This window comes from Monodelphis domestica, chromosome 8, assembly GCF_027887165.1.
Source record: "Monodelphis domestica isolate mMonDom1 chromosome 8, mMonDom1.pri, whole genome shotgun sequence".
NCBI lineage: Eukaryota > Metazoa > Chordata > Mammalia > Didelphimorphia > Didelphidae > Monodelphis > Monodelphis domestica.
In genome coordinates this window covers 178,732,955-178,755,636 of record NC_077234.1, presented here as the reverse complement: position 1 = coordinate 178,755,636, position 22,682 = coordinate 178,732,955, and the positions used below count along the sequence as shown (strand labels likewise).

The 22,682-nt window shown below is 36.2% G+C and overlaps 1 protein-coding gene across 1 annotated transcript in view; it reads right to left on the bottom strand.

Moving 5' to 3' along the window:
• MYO16 (myosin XVI) overlaps window positions 1–22,682 on the bottom strand; it is a 727,392-nt gene that overhangs the window by 115,013 nt on the left and 589,697 nt on the right. The window contains exon 28 of the mRNA XM_001375684.5: window positions 17,985–18,087. Coding sequence (XP_001375721.4) covers window positions 17,985–18,087 — 103 coding nt within the window. The remainder of the gene's footprint in view (window positions 1–17,984; window positions 18,088–22,682) is intronic.

Here is a 22,682-nt window from a genome sequence, read left to right as displayed (position 1 = left end):
AGGGATTATTTATATCCTATAAATAAAATATTTGTTCCTTCATTTATTGCCATTAACTAATAATAATGGATAGTTATTTCTCATGCTGATAAATTAAATGAGATTTTAGTCACATGACTCTCCCTTTAAGAAATGACACCCCAATTAAAATGACACAAAGCTCTTCAGTTGCTCATAGGGGATAGAGAAAGAGTTCTCTCTGAAAGGAAAATGACTAAAATTTATTTTGAAATCATAGTAAGGCATCTGTAGGGAAATGTGCCATCATGATATCATGAGAGACTAATGGGATTTATCATCTGTATAAAGGAGAACACCATTTTGCTTAGAATTTTAGAATGAAAAAAGGTCTTACATATTATCTATTTCAAACCCTTCCCCTTCTCTAATGTTATAGATGATAAAAGAGCCAAATGTTTTAAAAATTTTAGTCAAGGACCACACAGCTATTTAGTGACAATGCTAGAACTAGTCTGGATGTCTGACTTTTAATCCAGTATTCCTCATATGCTATCCTTGATTTCTTAGCACAGTACATTGTATACAGTGGGCATTTAAAATATAATTCTTTAGTGATGTCTGTCAGATCATCACAAATTAGATAGTGGCGCTATCTAGGGGAGTATTTATGTGTTTGTGTGTGCAGATGTCCATTAATAAATATTATTCTTGAAAAGTGGTTTGAGGGGGGAAAGAAAGTAATCTTGGAAATAAATTAATTAAAACTAATTTTTACAAATATAATTGGTTCAAGTAAAAACTGTGGAAAAGGAAGAAAGAAGAAAATATATTGGAAGAGCTTGAAATGGATAGCTAAAGTGCTTCACTGGCCTCAAATATGATTTTTATTTTTTTTGGCAAGTAAGATTAATCATTAGCTGAATTAAGATGACTTGGGAATTTGAAACTGATTAGTTCCATAAAAGAAACAGCAACACGCGAGAGGTGAAGAGATTGAGATCACAGAACCAAAAATTTAGAATTTGTGGGGACATCCAATAAAATATGGAAACAGAAAACAATACTGTCTTTTGGTCTGTTAGAATCATAGACTAATAGGACATTGGATGCAGCTGTCTTGTTAGTTTTTCCTTCATAATGTCATCATTTATTCCTTCTTTCCCCTTCTATTACAGCTCAACCAGTCCAAGTCTCATTGCCTCACAATGCAAAACCCTTCTAACTTGACTTCCTGACTTGTCTTTCTCCTCAGTTTCATGGCTAAAGTCATTGAATAAGCTGGCTATTGTCCTCTTTCACTTGATTCTAAACCCTCCACATTCTGGCTTCCAGTTTCTTGGTTCTCCTCCTGACTGCCTGACCAACCCTTCTCAGCTTCCTTTTCTGGATTTTCTTCCAGATCACAACCACTAACCATGTATGTACCCCAAGGTTCTGTTTGTGATCCTCAACTCTCCCTCTACAATAACTCTCTTAGGGATCATCTCTTTGCAGATGATTCTCAGCTCCCTTGAGTGGGACCTAACCTCTTTCCTATTTTCTAATCTTGCTTTAGGCCCTAGCTAATCTGGTCAATTATTACTTTTTCTATTTCCCTGAAATTATTTTTATTTTTATACCTAATTTATTTATTTTTGCAAATGTTTTACATTTATCATGTGATTCCCCCTCAGCAGAATTGAATCTACTAGAACAAAGGGATTTTAAAAATGTCCTAATAATGGCTGTTGTAAAACTGGCACTAAATAAATGCTTGTTGAACTTAATATATGTCATTAAGGATACTTTCTTTAATGAGACCCAAAGTATTTTAAAAGAGATCAGCCTGACAGCTTCTTTGGAGTGTCCAAGTAGATGAATGAGTAAATAAATCATTCAACAAATATGTATCAAGTGTCTTCTTTGTGTCACATACTGTGCAAAGCATGGAAAGTACAAAGAAAAAAGTTAACAATCTGCCCTTGAGGTCCTTATAGTCTAATGGGAGGAAATGATGGGTACACATTTTGTCAATATCCTGTATGTAGGATTAATACAAAATAAATGCAAAGTGGATTTAGGAAAGAGGGAAGTGGTTTCTTTGGGAATCAGGAAAAACTTCATTGAGAAGAAGGAAGGGAGGGAAGAAGGGAAAAAAGGGAAGGAGGAGCAGAAATAAGGGAGGAAAAAAAGGAGTGAAGGGAGAGAAAAAGAAAGAAAGGAAGGAAAGAAGGAAGGGAAAATATAAACATCATATAAGAATAGACAAACAAAATAAATGTCTGTGTTGGCTATGGCCAAAAATGAATTTTCTAATTCTGCAGATTAGTACATCATATACTCCTAATTCTGTTCCTTTGGCCATACTCTATTCCCTGAGTATCTAAATCCTACCTCTTCTTTAAAGGTTACTCCACTTACTTTAAGAATTCTAACAATCCTTAGTCACTTATCATACATTGCCTTGTTACATCCATTTCACTGTTGTCTTGAAGTCATTTAACTGATAGTATTTTAATTTCTACATATGCATGTCTTCTTTATAAGAAAATCGAAGGAATTGAAGGGATTAGGATAGCAAGTAGTTAACTGTGGGAATTGAGTGAATCACACTGACTCCATATTGTAACTCAATTCTGGAGCTAGCTCAGTTCCTAGTCCAAATTCTATCTTGTGAAAAAAAGTTTATTCAAAATTGTGGGAATTGGGAGAAAACCTTATTGCATTGTTTGGACTTTGCCTAAGAAACTGGACCACCTGTATCTGCTGTGCCTTCACCAAGGACCCTTAGCCAAGGACCAAAGTTGTGTTGACGAGAAATGAAGTCAGATCCCAAGATTGATGTAAAGAGTTTTCTCATAATTGCATATCTCAATCAACCTATGTGTCTTATCTTAAAACTGGTTCCATACTGACCAATCAGTTATTGTCTCCATCTTTTATCTGCGTCTGCGTACAGATACATGGGGAGAAGTGGAGATACCTTTAATTACAGCTGTTTATTCTTCCCCTCCAAACTCAGAAAGTCTAATATTTCATCCAATTAGAAATCAAATTATTTAATGGTGTATTATTTCTCTTTAATTAGTTGGTCTTATTTGATTAATTTTTCTTAATGTATAAATGTCTGTCTCCCCTGAATTAGGGATGAAATGGTCCCAATTTGTTAGGCAATTGGCATGCATTGCTTAATAAACTGATGTGCTCAGAAGGGAAAATCTTTGTTTCCTCAGTCATTTCATCTTTTGCTCATTATAGCTCTTGCTAACTAGTATTTAATCAGATTGAAAGCAGAGACCACCTTAATATTCTTCTTTCTTTTCTGTTTTTCAAAATGCCTAATATTTATAATATAGTCACCATTCATACATTTGAATGAAAATGTAAAAATATTGTTTTAGACATTATGTTGCCTTTATAAAGAATCTCACAAGAATGAAAATTTTAGGGTAATAGTGATTGGTGTGATCTACATTCAGTAAAATAAATTTTAATTAGAAACATGTTAATGGGGGGCTTCAAGTAGTTTAAGAGGAAAGAAGCATGTTCTTTATTCCATTATTAATAATGTAGCTCACTTTTGTAAAGACAATGTCCTTGTGATGACTTAGGGTAATTCTTTTATCAATACCTCCCTTTTAAAAGCAGGTCATTCAATGTGATTTTCCTATTGTGGATGGCCAAATGCAAATTCATATTTGTTCAATATAATTTTGACATGAGAAAAATAGGCAAGTTTGTGAAAAATGTCTACCCGTGTCAATCTGTGTCTGGTTAAATAAAACAGTATTTTATAAATCAGGGTATGGATGACAAGCTCATTTTGACTATGTGTTGTTACTCTTTGGTATATACAGAGCTCTTTCCTGCTATATTTGTTTTCTTTCATGCTGATCTGACAATGTCACACTGCTCCTTAAAAACACTTCATTTTCTTTCTTTTGTGAAGAACAAATGCCTATTGCTATCTAGTCTACAAATAGTTTATGCTGCTTGCCAAGGTGGCCTTTTAGATTTTATCTGCAGGTTAATGTATTCTTTATCTTTATCTAGTCCTCCCCTTATGTTTTTCCCCATTCCTCATAACCATTCAGAATTTAGTATAGTACTGGGCACACAGTAGGCCCTTCATTAATGTTTGTTTTATTTGAGATAGCCCACCTCAGCTCTTCTGGAGAAACCTCCATCTGACTTTTTTCTTATTTTTTTTAAAGCAAACATATAGAAAACAATCAATTTACCAAAATTCCCTATCTTACCTACAGAATTATCTTTTCCCCCCTCTTCATTCCTTTTTGACTATAAGTTTGTCAGGGGAAGATGATTATTTTCTAAATATTATGTTGTTTTATATAAATCTTTGTATCAGGTGTCTCAACATCTTGCATTTTCATTGCTTTATTTAATCATTGTGAATATTCTATTTCTTTAACTGAATATTCTTTCTCTAGAATTCTTGAAAGAGAATTGTACTTTAAGCCAGAAGTTCTGTTTCATGTCAATAGTCTAGGCGCTCCTGAAGTGTGAATTCAAAATAGTTAAGATAATTGCATACACAAATGCCTAGTGTAGTATTCAAAGAAAGTGGCTTGTATTAAATTAAATATTATAATTGTGGGCTAAAAAATGAAGCCCTCTTATCTCGAATAGTACGACCAAGGGAGGGAAATTGACAGAGTACTCATGCAGCATGCTACTGGATTCCTCATTTGGTGCCTCTTAGGCCATTGTGGATATTATTTCACTGGACCAAGCATATCTATAAGACAAAGTGAATTTATGAAAAAGAATATGTTCCTCCACAATGAAGTGGAAGCTCCATGAATTAAAAATATAGTTGATCTACCACGGGCTCAAAAGCATATTAAAAACTGCCTTTACTGAAGTTGCTTTTAGAAACATCCTTAATTTCCAATTTCTGATTTTCTGTAACTGGGCAATAATTAAAACCCACCTCAAGGATAGAATGGATGAAGTAAGAACATTAGCATTCCTAATTTGAACTTATGAATAATATGTTAGGCAGTACTATGTACTATGTACAGATGTCTTGAGGCAAGAAGTCAAAGGTTTAATTCCTTTTTTTTTTTAAACCTGTACCAATACTATGTAGTGGTTCCAAGGTAAAAGAGTGGTAAGGGCTAGGCAATGGGGGTTAAGTGACTTGCCCAGGGTCACACAGCTGGGAAGTAACTTGGGTCACATCTGAACCCAGGACCTCCTGTCTCTACCCACTGAGTAACCCAGCTGCCCCCAAAGGTTTAATTCTTGCTTCTGATACAAACTGGATAAGTGGCCCTCATTGCCCTAAACACTCTAATTGTTTATATGCATCCATATGAATAACATAGGCTTTTCTATGGCATGTATGAGCATGAGTAGCCTGAAATAATTTATTGTAATTTATACTGTCAGTGTATTAAAAGTCAGCTTTTCTTTCAAAATGATATCGCTTAAAATTGTACTTTCTGAGCAATTATCTTTTAAAAATACGAGTACTATTTGGTCATTTGTCTCTAGATTTTTTCAATAATTACAAAGTAATTCAATCTCTCTACTTTCCTTATTACTCAAACTGTCAGTCAGTCAACTCCCATTTACTTTAGACTAAGTTATCCCCCAGGCCCTGTGCTAAGCCCTGAGGATAGAAAGAAAGCAAAATGTTCATGCCCTTAAGGGATTTACATTTTAATGCAGGAGACAACATGCAAAAGGAAGGCATATATATTGTGTGTGTGTGTGTGAGTGTGTGTGTGAGCGAGTGTGAGTGTGTGTGTGTGAGTGTGTGCACCAGGGAAGTAATTTCAGAGGGAGGGAGGGAGGGAGTGTGTGTGAGTGAGTGTGTGTGAGTGTGTGAGTGAGTGTGTGTGAGTGTGTGTGAGTGTGTAAGTGAGTGTGTGTGAGTGTGTGCACCAGGGAAGTAATTTCAGAGGGAAGGCGATTAACAATAAACAAGACTAGCCAAGACTTCTTACAGAAGGTGTGATCTGAGCTGAGTCTTGAAGGAAGCCTACTGAGGCTGCCAGGAAACAGAGGTGAGAAGAGAGTGTTCCATTCATGAGGGGACACCGCCCAAAAGGCCCAGCTGGGAGGAGCATCACTTGCACAGAACAGCCAGTTCTGCTCCAGCATGGAATAAGCAGGAGGAAGTAAAGGGCAGGAAGACCACAGTGATAGGAAAAGTCCGGTGTGTGAAAGGCTGTAAATATCAAATGGATGGTTTTCTATTTGATCCTGAATGTAATTAAGGGTCTACTAGAGTTTGCTGCTTGTCTGTGTGTGGGTGAGCCAGGGGTGCTTGTTTTCATTATTTCTGATATCTACTTATTCCCTCGGTGCTGCTTCTTCCTCATCATCAGTTCCATGAAGGGCAATGCCTTTTCCTTTCTTCGGGACTCCATACGTCGCTTAATAAAGTCAGAATATTCCAGAATGATGTTGTAATGCAAAAGTGCTCACTAATTTGCTCCTTGGCGTAGCCAAATTAAGAACTAATTCCATTTGTTCCCAATATTCTCTCAGAGTTGTACCCTGGGAAGGGCCCTGGATTGGCACTGAGACGCTTTGGTTTGAGCCCCATTCTTGGGTGGCGTCTCTTAATCTAGAGAAGGCTATATTTGGAGTAGGGAAAAGCTGGATTCAACTCTTTCATCTAGCACGTACTCTGTAACCCTGGGCCAGGCTCTTAGCTTCTTAGGCCTCCTGCAACTCTGAAAACATTTAAGTTACAGAAAAATTGCTGCTCTGCCTAGGCGAAGGGAACCTCCATGCAGGAGACGGCAACATGAAATCACGAGTCCAGCTCCCTGACCCCTAAACTCTGTCCCCCACAAAGGCATAAAACATTCAATAACTGGTCCTTCCTTTACTCAACTGGGAAATGAGGGGATTACCACCATCATGACCTTCCTAAGCCAAGTGCCTTGTACTATAAATTATATGAATAAACATTTGGATTCTTATTTATTTCACGCAGAACTCTGTTTTCTGGCCGTAGAGCAGTTCTTTGGTGGGGCAAGAATCCTTTAATTTTTGTCTTCGTATCCCCAGAAAATAAGATGACCTGGTGTGCAGGTGCTTAATCAATATTTCTTGAATGAACAGCATTCCAAGGATGGGATCACCATAAGCACAACTAAAAGTGCCTGAATCTAATCAAATCTTTCTTTGCTATTTCGAGAGGTATTTTGGGTCTTCTGGTGCCTCCTGATAGTATCCAGCAGGACAGCTGAGGTCCTCTAAGATCTGACCTCGACTTAGGTCTCCGCGTCGCCTACATGGATCATGGGCTCTTTCCATCCTTCCACAGATGCACACCGGACTCCCCACCTGGCATGTCGCCAAAGCCTGTCTTCCTGTAAAGGCTCAGTTTCTTTCTCTTTTTTTAACATGTTGATACAATTTTTGATAAGCATTTTCTGACATTTGGAGGCAGATCCATGTTTCCTCCTTGCCTCTCCTCTGCCCCCGACAGCTGAAGATCCAGCTTCAGTACTAATTCTTCTAAGATGGCTTTCATGCCTACTCTGGTTCCCAGAAATCATTACCTTCCTCTCAACTCTTGTAACATTCAGTGTCTATTTAAAGGCACCTAAGTAAACATAATGGATGGAGCACTAAACCCTGAGTCAGAAAGACCTATCGTAGGCATGCTACTTAACCTCTTTCAGCCTCAGGTACCTCATTTATACAATGGAGATAATCATAGAACTTACCTTCTGGGGTTACTATGAGGATAAAATGAAATAATACAAATTCTAGCTATTAATATGCTGCCTTTAACTCGCTATATCAGTAACATGTTACTCTATAAATGCTAGCTATTCTCGATGCTGCCCTTATAATATGATTTATCCTTGTGTACGTTGCATTTCCCCAGAATTATTCACAGGCTCTAAAGGGCAGGAGCCATGCCACTCTTCATTTTGTCTCCAGTATATAGGAAAGAGGTTCGCATGTAGCACACTCCATACATTTTTGTAGATAATGATCATTGACTCACCAGAGAAAGTCTTGGAGGGTTACTGAGGGTCTCTATGGTCTAAATTTCTCATTTTGCAGATGAAGAAAAATAGACTGAGTGGGCCAAGGGCTTAAAGGTCACGAAACTGGTAAATAGTGTAACTAGGTTTTGAACCCAATGGCCTCGTGTTGTCTCTCCTCCACAGGGCTGGCTCGCCAGCACCAGCTCTCCTTGCCATGCTTCGTGTGGAAGGGAGAAGGCACTGTGTGGAGTGCTGCACGTTCCTTTAAGCATCTGTTCTAAATAGCCTTGATTACGTATTATCTGTCCCTTTTTCATAAAAGTGGAGTGCAGAAAAATTCTTAAGATTTAACTTCTGGATCTTTGGATGATGCATCAATCGGAGTTTGCTGCATGCTGCATCTGGTGGACCCTTCACTACATTGTTCTTGCTGGCAGGGCTACATTCCATCGCTTGGAGTTCTGACAAGGCTACAATGTGACTGAGAGAAGTGGGATGTGGAAGGAAGCTGATAGGCTGTATGACTGAAGCATCATACCTGACTTTGCTGGTTGACCAAAAAATGTTAGTTGTACAAAAAGAAGCAAAAGGAATGTCATCATTTCTTTTAGGAGTTTCACATGTGTGACTTTCATATACTGAAGTCTCAACATGTTCCTGAATTTTCAAGGAAGACCAAAGTTATATATGCTTCTTTTCTTCTCCAAATAAAACCACTGATTAGAATGTACATTGCATCTCCAGACAATCCTAGATTCCTAATGCTTAAATATTTCCAACATCAGCAGTTGCAGAGAAAGAGAAGAGAATACATGACAGCCAATGATTTTTATAGTCTATTTTCTAGTTTGTAACTTTCATTAATTTATGAAGAAAGGTCGAGGAACAGTCGGGTAGCTCAGTGAATTGAGAGCCAGGCCGAGAGATGGGAGGTCCAGGGTTCAAATCTGGCCTCAGACACTTCCCAGCTCTGTGACCCTGGGCAAGTCACTTGACCCCCATTGCCTAGCCCTTACCACTCTTCTGCCTTGGAGCCAATACACAGTATCGACTCCAAGATGGAAGGTAAGGGTTTAAAAAAAAAAGGTTGAAGTGTTACTTCAGTGATAAAACAAAAGACCATAAACTATTAATTTATTATACTAATAAGAACTAACAGCCCTAAAACAATTGTCTTATCTTGAAAGTGGTAAGAAAAGAACTTTAAAAACTTTTAATATTTTCATTCTCCTTTTCACTCTCTTTTCTATACTACTCTAAGATCTTTGCAATAATAAATCTTTCATCCTACTAGGTTCATTTGTGCATGAGAAATGCTAATCTTGCATTTCTCAGCACTCACCATCAGAGAATATCCCTCAGAAAATATGCCTTTTAGATTTATATAATCCAGAACCCTGAAGTCTCCTTCAAAACTATTTATAAAGGAGATGATGATGATTTTTTAAAATATTTTTTTTTCAGAGATGCATTTGGAGTCAGAGGCCTGAGTTAAAATACTGGCTCTGAGATTTTCTCTGGGGCTGATTTTTAGAAAGTCACTTTGGCCTCTTTAGACCTCAGTTTCCTAACCTTCAAAATGTGCGAGTTTGATTAAATGACCTTTAAGGTCCTTCGCTTTTATAAAATGGTGATCCTTAGTGAGTCTAAGGTCTAGGAAGACTGTATAGCTAGCATTAAGCTGGGTCTTGCTTTTGAAGTGAATTTTTAAAAAACTTTTTTCAATTACTCAGTATTCATTTATTATATGGGTTATAGTTTTAGATTTGTTATCAAGAGATCTAGTTCGAGTTCTGGCTCAAACAATTACTTGATGACCAGAAGAAAGTCAGAACTTCATCTTCTATATCTAAAAACTGAGGGTGTTAATAACCTGCCACAAACAGTTGTTAGGAGGAAACTTTTAAAAAATCTTTAAATAGTAACATTAAGAGTTCTATTTTTTTTTAAGTCAAAGGACTATACATACTAGATTGTCAAACAGAAAACCTGCATTCTAGTGCCAGCTTTAGTCACATGACCTCCTAAATTTAATTTTTAAAAATCCTTAAATTTAATTGTTTGTTACATTAAAATTCCAAGATATAGCCTTCCCTCCTTCAGTTAATGAATGGCTAAACAAGTCATGGCATATGAGAGTGATGGAAAACTGCTGTGTCATAAAAAATGGCAAGGATGTTAATTGAAAAAACATGTTAAGACTTACATAAAATTATTAAGATTGAAACAAGCAGAACCAAGAAAACATTCTACACAGCAATAGAAATACTGTTTGAAGAATAGAATTCACCTCCAGAGAAATAACTGGTAAATAGAAACAAGCAACACAAGTATGTATATGTGTATAAATACATATATATATATAATCCCTTAATCATTTTGCATTAATGAAGGTAAATTATAGTATCTCTAAGGTTACATTCCAAACTCTAAAATTCAAGTCTAGCCTTCAATGACCACATCTTACAATTAGGATAATATAATTTTGAGATACCAGGTTCTAATATTATTCTTCACCAGAGAAAAAGAGAGATCTTATAAATTTCTACTTAAAGGTAAAATAAACTCATCCATTTTTATCTATATTTAAAATGCGGAAAAAAACTTCAAGACCCCTTTTTTCCTTCTTATACTCTAGATATCCCTTTGTTTCCATGTTGGCCACCCAATAATGAGCTAATTCATACCTGATATGTAAAAAAAATCCTACACCTAATTTTCTTGTCTTATATTAACATTATTATATTATATTATATTATATTATATTATATTATATTATATTATATTATATTATATTATATTATATTATATTATATTATATTATATTATATTATATTATATTATATTATATTATATTATATTATATTATATTATATTATATTATATTATATTATATTATATTATATTATATTATATTATATTATATTATATTATATTACATTACATTACATTATATTATATTATATTATATTATATTACATTACATTACATTACATTATATTATATTATATTATATTATAATTAATTACGATTTTCATTTACATAAATGACAATGTTCAAAGCAATATAGGTATAAATGGTAGATGAAGGCAGAATTATTTTTAAGGCTGTTATTCAGGCATAATTACCTTACAGTGGAAGATAATTCATCACCCAAATTAACTGAGAAATGGATTTATTAAAATAGTTGATTCTTTTGAAAACATCTGATTAATAAATACTTATTAGTTAGCAGTTTAACTAAATACACTTGGTCATATTCAATATATCTGACAGTCTGAATTCAACCAGGTTTACACTTATAAAGACAGGGTTATATAATCAATACCAGTAGAATTCTGGCATTCATTAAGTTTTTACATTTGCAGAGGGTTTTTTTCCCCCAGTGTTATTGTTATACAGGTTACTTAGTCTCAGCCACAAGTAGAATTTTAAGTCTGATGAACACCAAAACTTTAAGGAAAAAAAAATATGGATCTCCCTTTCAGAATTACACAATTGAAAAATTAAAAAAAAAAAAAAAACAGGACTGGGAATTTTTTTTTCTCCTTGCTCCTTTTAAAGTATAAATCATTTGCCCATTACCTATTGACAAGAATTATTCACGATCTCTAAACCTTACCATCTCTGACAGTACACAAATATAATTTTCTTTGAATAATGTCATATTTGTCAAAAAGGGCTCCTGAGTCTTTGAATAGACATAGCTATTTTTTTTTTTATTTCTAGTGCAGGTCATCTGGAAGAGAATGGAAGGTTGCTTTAAAAAGTTACAGTTTGGGGTATGGAACATGCAATGTGTTATAACAGTTTTCATGGCAAACCCTTGTTAGTGCTAAAATAATTCAACATAGTTTTAGTGTAGCAATCATTCAATATAATTTTCAGACTTTAAAGCAAACACATATGTTCATTTGGCCTCCATATAAATTAGAGGAATATTTTTTCTCTATATCAATGTGAACATAAGAGAATCAATTCCAAAAGTATCATAAGGATAGGTTGAGACACTTAAAACTAAATAATCAAGATGATTTTTCTTATTAAATACTTATAAAACAAGTTTCATTTCATTCATTCATTCAGAAATTTGTCCTTGAAAAGATACTAGACATCACCTATTCCAAATAACTTTGCCCTACTAGACATCCTCACTCTGGTAATGTTTCTCTCTCTAGTCTCCTACTCTAAGTGATGAGTTCTTCCTTGAATTTCCATTATGGAAGCCTCCATGCCAGCTTAAACTCCAATTTTCACCTCACTTTTATATATTTTCTTTTCTACTCAGCTGTACATTCTTCTTGGGGAAGGGTTGTGCTGCTTTTTGTTTTTATTTGTAATCTAATACCTAACTGAAGGCTTAGTTCAGTGCCTGGCACAAAGCTTAATAAGTGATTTGTTTAATCTAACTCATCACAGATAAAGCAATTGAGGCCCAGAAACATGAAGTGATCTGGTCAACGTCACACGTGGCAGAATCAGGATTTAAGCCCTGGTCCAATGACTTCACATCTGGTACTCTAACTTTCCACACAACCTAAGATGACATTTAAACTTTTAAAAAATCACACTAAATTTGTAAGCATGCATTTCATCTTAGAATGATTTAGCTGGAGACCCAATTGAAGGCTAAAGAAATAGAAGATCTTTGGAGGTTAATTTTAGCTTTATAATTTTAATTCAAATAATAATACATATGCATATACACACAAATCAGCATATTGTAAAATTATATAGTAATGATGAGACCAACAAAATTTTCAAATATTTTTTCTCAAAATGCAAATGATTTTCTTATGAATTTGTAGAAAATTTATATAGGATTTTTAAAAGTAGGATAAATTTCTAAATTAAAATAATTCACTTCAAAAGTGCTATCAAAATCATAGTCTATCTGAAGTATTTTAGTTTAGTAATGAAAAGTACCTTTACTAATCATTCTTTTCCTGAGTTGATCCCTGAAGTGAATGCACAAGAATATCCAATACTCTAGAATTTTATAAAAATGCTTTTGGGGGGTGGAGTGGGTAGGCTGCTGTTAAAGGAAAATAGCATATAGGAAAAGACATACACGAGAGGTTTTTAGTATTTATTATATATTATATATATTAAGTCTGGAATGCACCTTGGAAGCCACCTTGTCTGTTTTGCAGATTAGGATACTGAGATTTAGCAAGGTTTAAGAACTGGCCCAAATTCACACATGTCCAATGAGCTCAAAATTTGTTTAGTACTTGTTAGACCCTAGATCTGTTTTTAAGGTATTAAATAGAAGCCCTGATGTTAAGCCACACATTCCTTTTTTACAAAGAGGAAATGCAGGGTACAAAACGCTTTGACCTAAATGAAGACATTCCTAGGGTGACTACGCCTCCCATTTAGATCTCCATAGTTCTTTTGACTAGATCTCCACTCAGACCCCAGGGGGTGAGCAAGAGGTTCTGAGTTTCATGATGACACCATAGCAAATTACATTGTCTAAAAGCTAATTATGGCTGGATGACTTGATGATGTTAAGTGATAATGATAAGAGAAGCTGACCAATGGTGACCAAACAATTCCAAAAAGGTCTTTGCCATAGTTTCCTCCTGTACCTGTAGGGACATACCGAGTGCAGGGCAAAGTAAACTCAAGTTTGACTCTAATTGACAAAGAATGAAATCTCAATTCCTAGAAGGCCTTTAGCTGTAATCTCCAAGATGATCTTCATAAATGTAGTGTAACTTTTCTGTTTAAAAAGCACTGAATTAATCTGTCAGTTAATATACATTCATTAAGTGTCTGCCATTCAACAGGCAATACACTAAGCTAGGGATACAAATACAAAAAAGGAAAAAATAGTTCTTTTCCTCAAGGAACTTTCAATATAATAAGGGAAAACCACCCACAAAAGGAAGATGAAAATGGAGTAAGGAGAGTGGTCAAAAAGGGCACGATGGAGAAGGCTGAAAAATCCTGAAGGTGGAGTCATCTAATCTGTCCTACCCTCCCCATGCATTTGTTATTGTCACTTGTCCTGGGAATGCTTCTAGGATGCTCTCAGAAAATTCAGTATCCTTCATCCCCTTCATCACAAGAGGTTTTTCGGGCAAAGAAAGTGGGGAATCTGATGGAAGACAACCTGGAGCTGAGGTTGACCTGGGGCTCATCTCTTCCCGCTCCCCACTGGCTATTTCTTCTCAGCATCTAGGTGGGAGGCTTCCCATATTGTGACAGATTCTCTCAACTCCCCACAATACTGCTGAGACATGAAGATACCATCATTCTCTGTCACCAATGGTAAGAAATCCTAAAAACTCAGCAGTCGCCTTCAGGACTGCGAATGTCTAAGGAAGTGAATGAGATTCATGCAGCTCAAACTCCTGTGTCCAGTGAAGGTAGAGATCAAGTTTACAATGCAGTTGAGGGAAGAAGGCTTTTCCATCCACCAAAAGGTTTATTATTTGCTTTCTATGTTTCAGGCACTGTGCCAAAGATACGAAGAAAAGCAAAAATACTCTCCCTGTCCTCCAGGATCTCCTATTCAAAGAGAGCCGACTGTAAGTAAGTAAATGCACGGAAAACAGATTATTTAGGAGGTTGTATCAGAATGGAACATGCAAGCAGGTGAGAGAAGGAGGGAAGGCCTCCATCCAGGGGATTTTGGGACTTGAAGGGAGACAGGATAACTAAAAGGTATTGCTGAGGAGGAAGAGCATTCCAGGCATTTGTGGTGGCTGCTGTTTAGTCGTTTCAGGGGTATTTGACTCTCTGGCGCTCCATCTGGGGTCTTCTTGGCCAAGATACTAGAGTGGTTTGCGATTTCCTTGTCCAGCTCATTTTCTAAATGTGCAACGAAGGCCACCAGGTTTAAGTGACCTGCGGAGGGTCCCACAGTGAGTAAATGTCCCAGGACATATTTGAGCTCAGGCCCTCCTGACCCCAGGCCTGGCACTTGGTCCACAGTGACTTTTGTATGGAAGGAACAAGTTGGCCAATGTCCACATACAAAAAGAGGCAAAAGGGAGCTCCTTTGCACAAGAAGCTATCCATCTAATGGAACCAAAAGAGTAAGGAAAAAGTGCCTGGCAATGGGTTCGTCCCTGCTGGGGTTTTCATGCTTTCCGATGTTCAGAATGAAACTAGCCGGCAAATCAGAAACTGGCAAGGATCAATGAGATGAAGTTGGCATTTTCCGTGTCTGATCTGGAGTCTCTTTTGCAAAGCACTGACTCCAACTTGGATCCAATGCCGGCCTTAGAGGCGATTGATTCCAGGTAAGGGAGTCACCGGCAGAGAGAGATCTAGAATGGTAATGCTATTCTCCGGCCCCTCCAGTTGCACTCTGGCTCTGAGTTCGGCACTTCACAGAATGCTTCCAGAGTGATTCTGTAAGTGCTCCGCCATTGACTATACTGCCTGACATCTTCTCAGAGGAGAAGCTATTTCAGGTTTTCCTGCCTTCTCAATGTCAAACTTCATTTGTGTTGGTTAAAAACTACACCTTTCTGCGAGTATTCTCTCGCCTGGGAATGGGGGCAGGGCCGAGAGAGGCTTGTTTGAAGGGTGAGAGAGCGAGCGTGGAAGGAAGTAGCAAGGAGGCGGTCTCAGCTTTAACTTATTCACGAGTTCCTCTCAAATGACTCTTTTGATTCCAGCAGTGATTCAGTGGAAAGAATCATTGCTAGCTCCCGAGTTGGCGAAAAAGGTTCTTTATTAGAATCCCACCTCTTGATTGTGATTCTGTTCATAGCACTGACATCCTCTTCCTCCACCTCCCCCCGCCCCACCCAGCTTTGTTAGCTGACATCACGCGATGTTAGTAATTCCTCCCTTTGGCTTTCCTTTTTTATACATTCCTCTGGTAGGGCTGTGCATCCATGACAACTACTGACTGTGTGAGCGTCCTCCTTCAGACTGTTATTTAAGGTTCAGATTCCATGATTAGTCACAAAAAGATAACGAAAAAAAGCATTAGGTGGCACAGACAATTAAACTATTACTCATCTGTACTCAAAATCTCCGTTCCTGCTTCTGTGTCACAGAGAGATTAGTGTGTTACTATCAATCTCCTTTCTCCATTTTTGTCTCTATCCAAAGACTCCTTCAGCCTCTTCTGCAGCAATACCGAATGGTATGATCAGTTCACTTCTCAAAGTGTCCTCTTTTTCTTCCTCATCAATTAGCTTTCACTTGTGCTTCTTCTGAGTGTTACCAGCCCTCCAGATTGGAATTGTTTGCATTTATAAACTTCAAGCAAAAACCTTCCTTTGGGGAAGATATCTGATTTGTCTTTTATGCCTATGAAATTATGAGCATCAGATTTCTATCAATAGCATTAGATTTTCTCCAGATATTTGTTTTAATCATTTCATTTTCAATTGTAGTTTAATTTATTTTTGATGTTGATGATTGACATTTTTTCTGCCATCCTTCATCCATTGGTATTACTTTTTCTTAAGTAAAATAATTTTAAAAAATAATTGCTAAAGCAATTTCAGGTTTCAATGCACTTAATTATTATTTCAATTTTTAATTATAAAAGAACTCTGGAAGGTAGACACTATTCCCATTTTAGAGATGAATGAAACTAAAATTGGCAAAGGTTAAATGACCTGCCCAGAGTCACACAGTAAGTACAAGGATGGATTTGAACTTAGGTCTTCCTGATGTCCAGCTTTCTATCAACTGTGCCACCAATCTGCAAAAATTTGCAAATATTCTATTCACTGGACCACCTTGCTAAAATACTTTTACAAAGCTTTTAAAGTATAAATTATTATTAATAATACTTTCAACTATTTAATTAACTACAATAATAATACAATTATTGATTTTGTGTCCAATAATCAAAAAACAAATCATTTTATCTACCTGTAACAGTTCCATAAACACTCCATGAAAGAACAATAGTGGGAGAGCCACTTGTTTCAGAACCATTTCTCACTGAGGTACATCAAACTTAAATGAGAAGAATGTAACTATAATAATTGCATAAATTTCTAAAGGGCATTAGGGTTGACAAAGCACTTTACATATAATATTTCATTTGATCCTTCTAGCAACTGGTGAAGTAGATGTCCCTATAAAGTGCACTTTAGAGATGCGTAAACTAGCAGTATTAAAGCTTATTTCTTCTCTGATTATGCTGAAGGCTCTAATGAAGTCATAAATTTAGGACTATAAGAGAAGTCAGAGTTCATCATGTCTAATCCTTCATTTTTACAGATAAAAGAAATACAGGCAAGAGAAGTTTAGTGACTTCCCCAAAGTCACAGAAATCGTGAATATTACTGGTAGGATTTGACTCTCTGTTCTCTAATTCTGGTTCTCTTTCCATTGTACATACACCAATCTGCTTTTAGTAAACTCATATTTTAATTAATGACATTTTGTTCATTGCTCCTCCCTCTCTCTTTTCTTTCTCAAATAATTTTAATCTTGTACAGCGAAAGTTTTCCACGTTCACTTCCATTTCCCATGCCTTTCCTATTCCTAGGATGCTACATATAGCTTCTTAGCATACCTACCCCAGAATTTAGTTAAACAATTCTTTCCTTAAAACTTTTGCCATCAAGTGAGGCCTAAAGGTCAATGGCCTTCTCAGTCTGAGATAGGTACAAATAAAGTCAGAATCTGAGTACAAAGTCTAGATAAAAGCAATAAGAATGTAGATGCAATTTAAAGGAATATTTGTGAGATTCAGAGTGAATAAATCAAAGCTAATTTTACACGGCCTTTGCTTCTAGCCTCTATGCTAACTTTGTGGTATGCCGAAAAGTGTTTAGCAATAAAGTTAGTAGAACTATGCAGGCTTAATTGTACTCATACAAAAGGGAGTCCTTTCAGTTCCCTTTGCTAGCTACCTGATGACCCTTAGCACTGTACGGTAAGCTAAAATCAGTAAATCAAAGCGACATTTTCATTTCCAAGGAATACATTTAAGGTCTTGCCCATTCCCCACACATCAGAGGGATCTGTTTTTGCCAACAACACCCTGGTGGCTTGCCGCAGTAGAATGACTCAGGTCACTTATTTAAAATCTTAAACTGATATTTTGGTTTCCTGTAGGTCACAAACCTGCCAGCCTTGTAATTTACACTGCTGAAGCACAAGCTGACATTTCTCCTCAGCCGACAGCTTCTTCTTCTCTCCTGGTAATGTATCAGCCAAGGCCTTATACCTGTAAGGAAAAGAAAAACAATCAGGGAAATATCTGATTGATAGAGAAGGAAATCAAATACCAATGATTGAATTTGGAGGGGAAATCGCTCTAGGTTACTAGTTAACAAATATATTTGTTATTCTGGGTTTTTGTTTATTTCTTTGCTCTTTTCCTGTCACCATACACAAAAGATTTCAATTAGGAAAAAGGAATCAATTCCTGGAGTGAGAAGACCTGGGTCCCCTTCTCATCTTTGACATTAACTACTTGTGTGATTTTGGCCAAGTCACGGAACATCTCTGAGCCTCAGTTTCCTGATCTGTAAAATGATGGGATTGTACTAAATGACCACTGAGACCTTTAGCTCTATATCTTATGAACTTTTGATACTACAATAATAGATACATATGAAGGCCTCTTGTTCTTTTTTAAATTGTAAAATTAACCCACTAACTTCTTGAAGCTCTATTGGATCTGTAGAATTTGTGTAGAGAGTTATGAAGAAATGGTTATTTGGAAATCATTTAACATGAAAATGTGAAGACTTTAGGAAAAAAAGCTTCCCTTACTTCCTTTAAATTGACAGTCATATTAATATGAATGAAGATATAAAGAAAACCAAATGCCTAAGTAGCTCCATTTGAAGAAAGGGCTTTTTAACACGACTTCATGTTATATCTTTTTGTCTTCAGAGCCCATTTGGAAGGGATGTGGTCAAAAATCCTACTCAGCATTTTCCTTTTCCTTGTTGGAGTCGATTAAAAACTAAAGAAGTCTTCTGCCCACCTCACAGTGTATATGCTACACTGAAATGTACTAGAATGGATTTTTTGAGACTTGCCCATTTTGCCACGTCCCTTACTTAATTTTACCTTTCCCTGACAAAATTAATGTAAGGTTGAAAATTCCCATCAAGAGAGGAAAAGTGCTTTCACCATGTTGTAGCAGCTCTTTGTGAAGCCTTCCCTCTTTTCCTTCCCCCTCTTTTTGGCATTATACCTGGCATGTAAGCAAATAGTGCATTAAAAAAACACAAGCTTCTGCATTAACTTTCTCCGCTACTACATTATACTGTTTATCAATATCATGTTATACTGCATCGTAAGGCAGGCTGAAGTTCTGCCAAAACTTAAGGGGAAGCACATATCATTATCACATAAGATTTCTACTCTTTTCTGCAGAATGGCTTGTAGTTTTCTATAATGTACTCTGTAGTTAATTGGGTGTCTCCTACAATGAGGTCTTGCAATTCACTTTAGAGGAATTAGGCAAGGAGAAAGAAAGGAAAAACCCCACCACAACAACTGACACCCTTATTTGCCACATTTGCTTAGACTCTAGAATTGCTATTATTGCGGAAACCAATTGGCAGTCATGTAAGACTGATGTATAGCTCTTCATTTTGCAAATACCATCCAGAACAGATTCACTGAATGGGGGTGGAGAGGGTGGGCAGTACTGCAAAGGCTGCAGGTACAGTAAATAATGCATATGGGAGGAAACCACTCTATTCAGCTCTTTAGAGGAGCAGGTTTTCTTATTTTCTTTCTTAACTCTTTAGGTGCTAAGCCTGACCAAAAACCAAAGCAAAAATATTTTTTTTTCCTCTGGGATAAATGCCTCTATCATTTAGTCAGCAAGATAACCACATCAATGCCAGCATGATGCCTTCTTTATAGATAGACTACTCAAGTGTCAAGCTCTGGATAGGAGTGCTTATAAAAATAGAAAAGGTAAGCAATACATAGTGAAGCTGAGATGCCTGAGGCAAGGGAGTGAAAAATTCCAGCTCATCAACTTAATCAGACTAAATGGGCTAAAATGATGGAGGGATGACTGGAGTACCTAGTGTTCTTTATGAAAATAATACTTCCTCTAACTGTCCTGAATCAGTCCTAGCTTCCTGCCCACTCTGGATGTGATCGCTTTTTGGTTAGAGCAGAAGAAAGCCTGGATTTGTCAGAATCAGGGAATGAGCAATGGTTAGGGTATGTGGGACTCCTGAGAACCTTTCAAATCCTGAAAAGGTACTGACATGGATGCATGGCAATAAGAAACAATATGTGTATAATTTAATACTGTTTAATAGCCATTATAATATAGTTATAGAGGAAAGAGAACTGGATTGAGTCAGGATTTAGAAGTTTAGTAGTGTTTAGGTTTAATAGTTTGGGGTTTAGTAATGTCTCTGACACTTATTTGCTAGCTGTGTAGAAAAAGACAAGTTATTTGGTGATGTTATTCTGTCCTTCCTGTTATTCATCTGGGATTAGGCAGAGAAAGTATCTTGTCATCGGCTTTGCTGCTGACAGATTCTCCCTATCAAGAACAGCAATCATGTGGATCCAGATATTCAAAGACCTGGACCTTCTCTTTTAGGCTCCCTTAGCTGTAGCACTTCCTCCAAGATGAATTTATCTGGTTTAGAGGGTGATCCATCACCATCCCTCTCCCCTACACTTTCCTTGCCTCAGATGCCCAGGCTAGGCTTCCTCCCAACCTGACATCTATCAGGACACTAGAACCTATATAGTGAGGGCATCTTGCCATTATACGTATAGCCAACTCCCTGACTTCCCTACCTGGATTCTGCTCTCACTCAAACAACAACAACAACAACAATAATAAAATCAATACTGACAATACTACTGGGATCTGCTGTTTCTATGGAAATTATGGGTAGATGTTAACAGAGTCCAATTTAGACTTGATGTTTGTCAGGAAAGCATTCCTAATAATTTGTATTGTTCAAAAGTGGATCAAACTGCCTTAAAAAGTGATGGTTCCACTTCCGTAGGGGTCTTTCAGTAGAGGTTGGATTACCACTTGTTGTAAGTGTTAAAGCGGCCATTCCTTTGTGTATTCATTGGAATACATGGCCACTGAGGTCCCTTTTCACTCAGATTCTTTGGTAATCTCAGAAAAAAAATAAATCCACTGTCTAGGAAAGACACTTTTTGCAAAGGAGAATATTAAGTAGAAGAGTTGACTTTTCCAAGACTATATAATTTACATTTGTTGAAGTCTGAATCAAGAATGAAATCTAGTTTCACCCTAGGATACTGTAATTTGTTAACATCAACCAAGAAAATAAACTTCACATGTGGACTTCTAACTGAACACTTTGTTAACCTATCAACGTTGAAATCTTCTCAAAGCTTTCTTTCTTCATTTTTGAATTTATTCTTTTGATATTTAAAGATGGTCATATTCTAATTATTATTTATTTTCTATTAGACACTTTAAAAATCATAACTAAAGAGCACTTATTTAGGTTGGGCCACAAAATTAATGGTTAGAATGGGAGATATTGTTAGCAGAGAAAAACTTGTACACATTGTCAGTGACTTTTCTAAATCATGAAACAGACTTTCATCTCATGAGGGACTCCATTGCATATTGGATAGAGAGTTTAACCTTGAAGGCTTGGAATCAAGTCTTGCCTCTGACATATCCAGACTGTGTGATCCTGGTCAATTCATTTAAACTCGCGGTGCTCTAGGCAACTCATTATGAATCTAAGTTTCAGAGGAGTTGCCAACCTGTATAGAAAGAGGAAATATTTTCTCCTAAGAATGCCTTAAGCAAGTGAAATAAAGTTCTAGTCCTTGTCTATCTTCCTATCCTTATCATTAAGCTTAACACTATACTAAATGACTTCATTGTGAGATAAGGCAATTAAAGGCAAAATGATGCCCAGTGGATTCTGATCTATAGGCAATGAGACCAAAGATTTTGGACTTTATGCCACATTTTTACCAAAGAATTTGAGTCTTTTTTTGGTTCAGCCTCAAAGTAAATAGATCAGAAATGGAAAGACTCTTTCGAAATTGAACTTCTAAAGAACCACCCGAAATTGTAAGAGGAAACCACAAATAAGCCATTCATTTAGCATCTCATGGAATGAGGTCTCAAAGTAAATATATTTTTAAAAATTAGTATGTGTTGAGAAAAAGGATTGTTAATTATTCATAGGACTTTTCAAGTACTCATATTCTTATGATCAGCAGTGTGATATCTTTTATTATCAAGAACAACATTAACCGTGGGCAATAAAATGGAAATATTAGAAAAAGAAATATGGAAAGACACTAACATCATTAACACTTCTTCTAGAAGATTAAGAAGCTAGTACTGGTTTAAAATTACTATCACCACCAAAAAAAATCGAGATTGAAGCAATAAACTCAAATCACAGAGTCATATATTTAGATCTGGAAAGAATATTCGATGAAAGTTACATAGGTAGTAAAAATATCAAGAGAGACTCAAATGCTTTTGGAAAATCTAGGTAAACATTCCACTGAGTATTTAGTTTTGTAACTACCAATTTGTACTACCAGTTTTGTAACCATATCAAAAGGAAAATTAATTTAGTGTTGAATAATTGTTCTTGATGAAGCTGTTATGGTCTTTATCTTCATTTCTTCCTCTTCTAGATGTTTACCTCTCATTTTAATAATTTATTCTAGAATTCTGCCAGGAATCAAAGAAAAGTTTACTGGCCCAAAGTTTGAAAGCATCATTCTTTTCCTTTTAGTAGATTTAGTAGATCAATCAAACTGATAAACATGTAGGGACATGAACTTTTCTTTAGGATTTTGGTAACATCT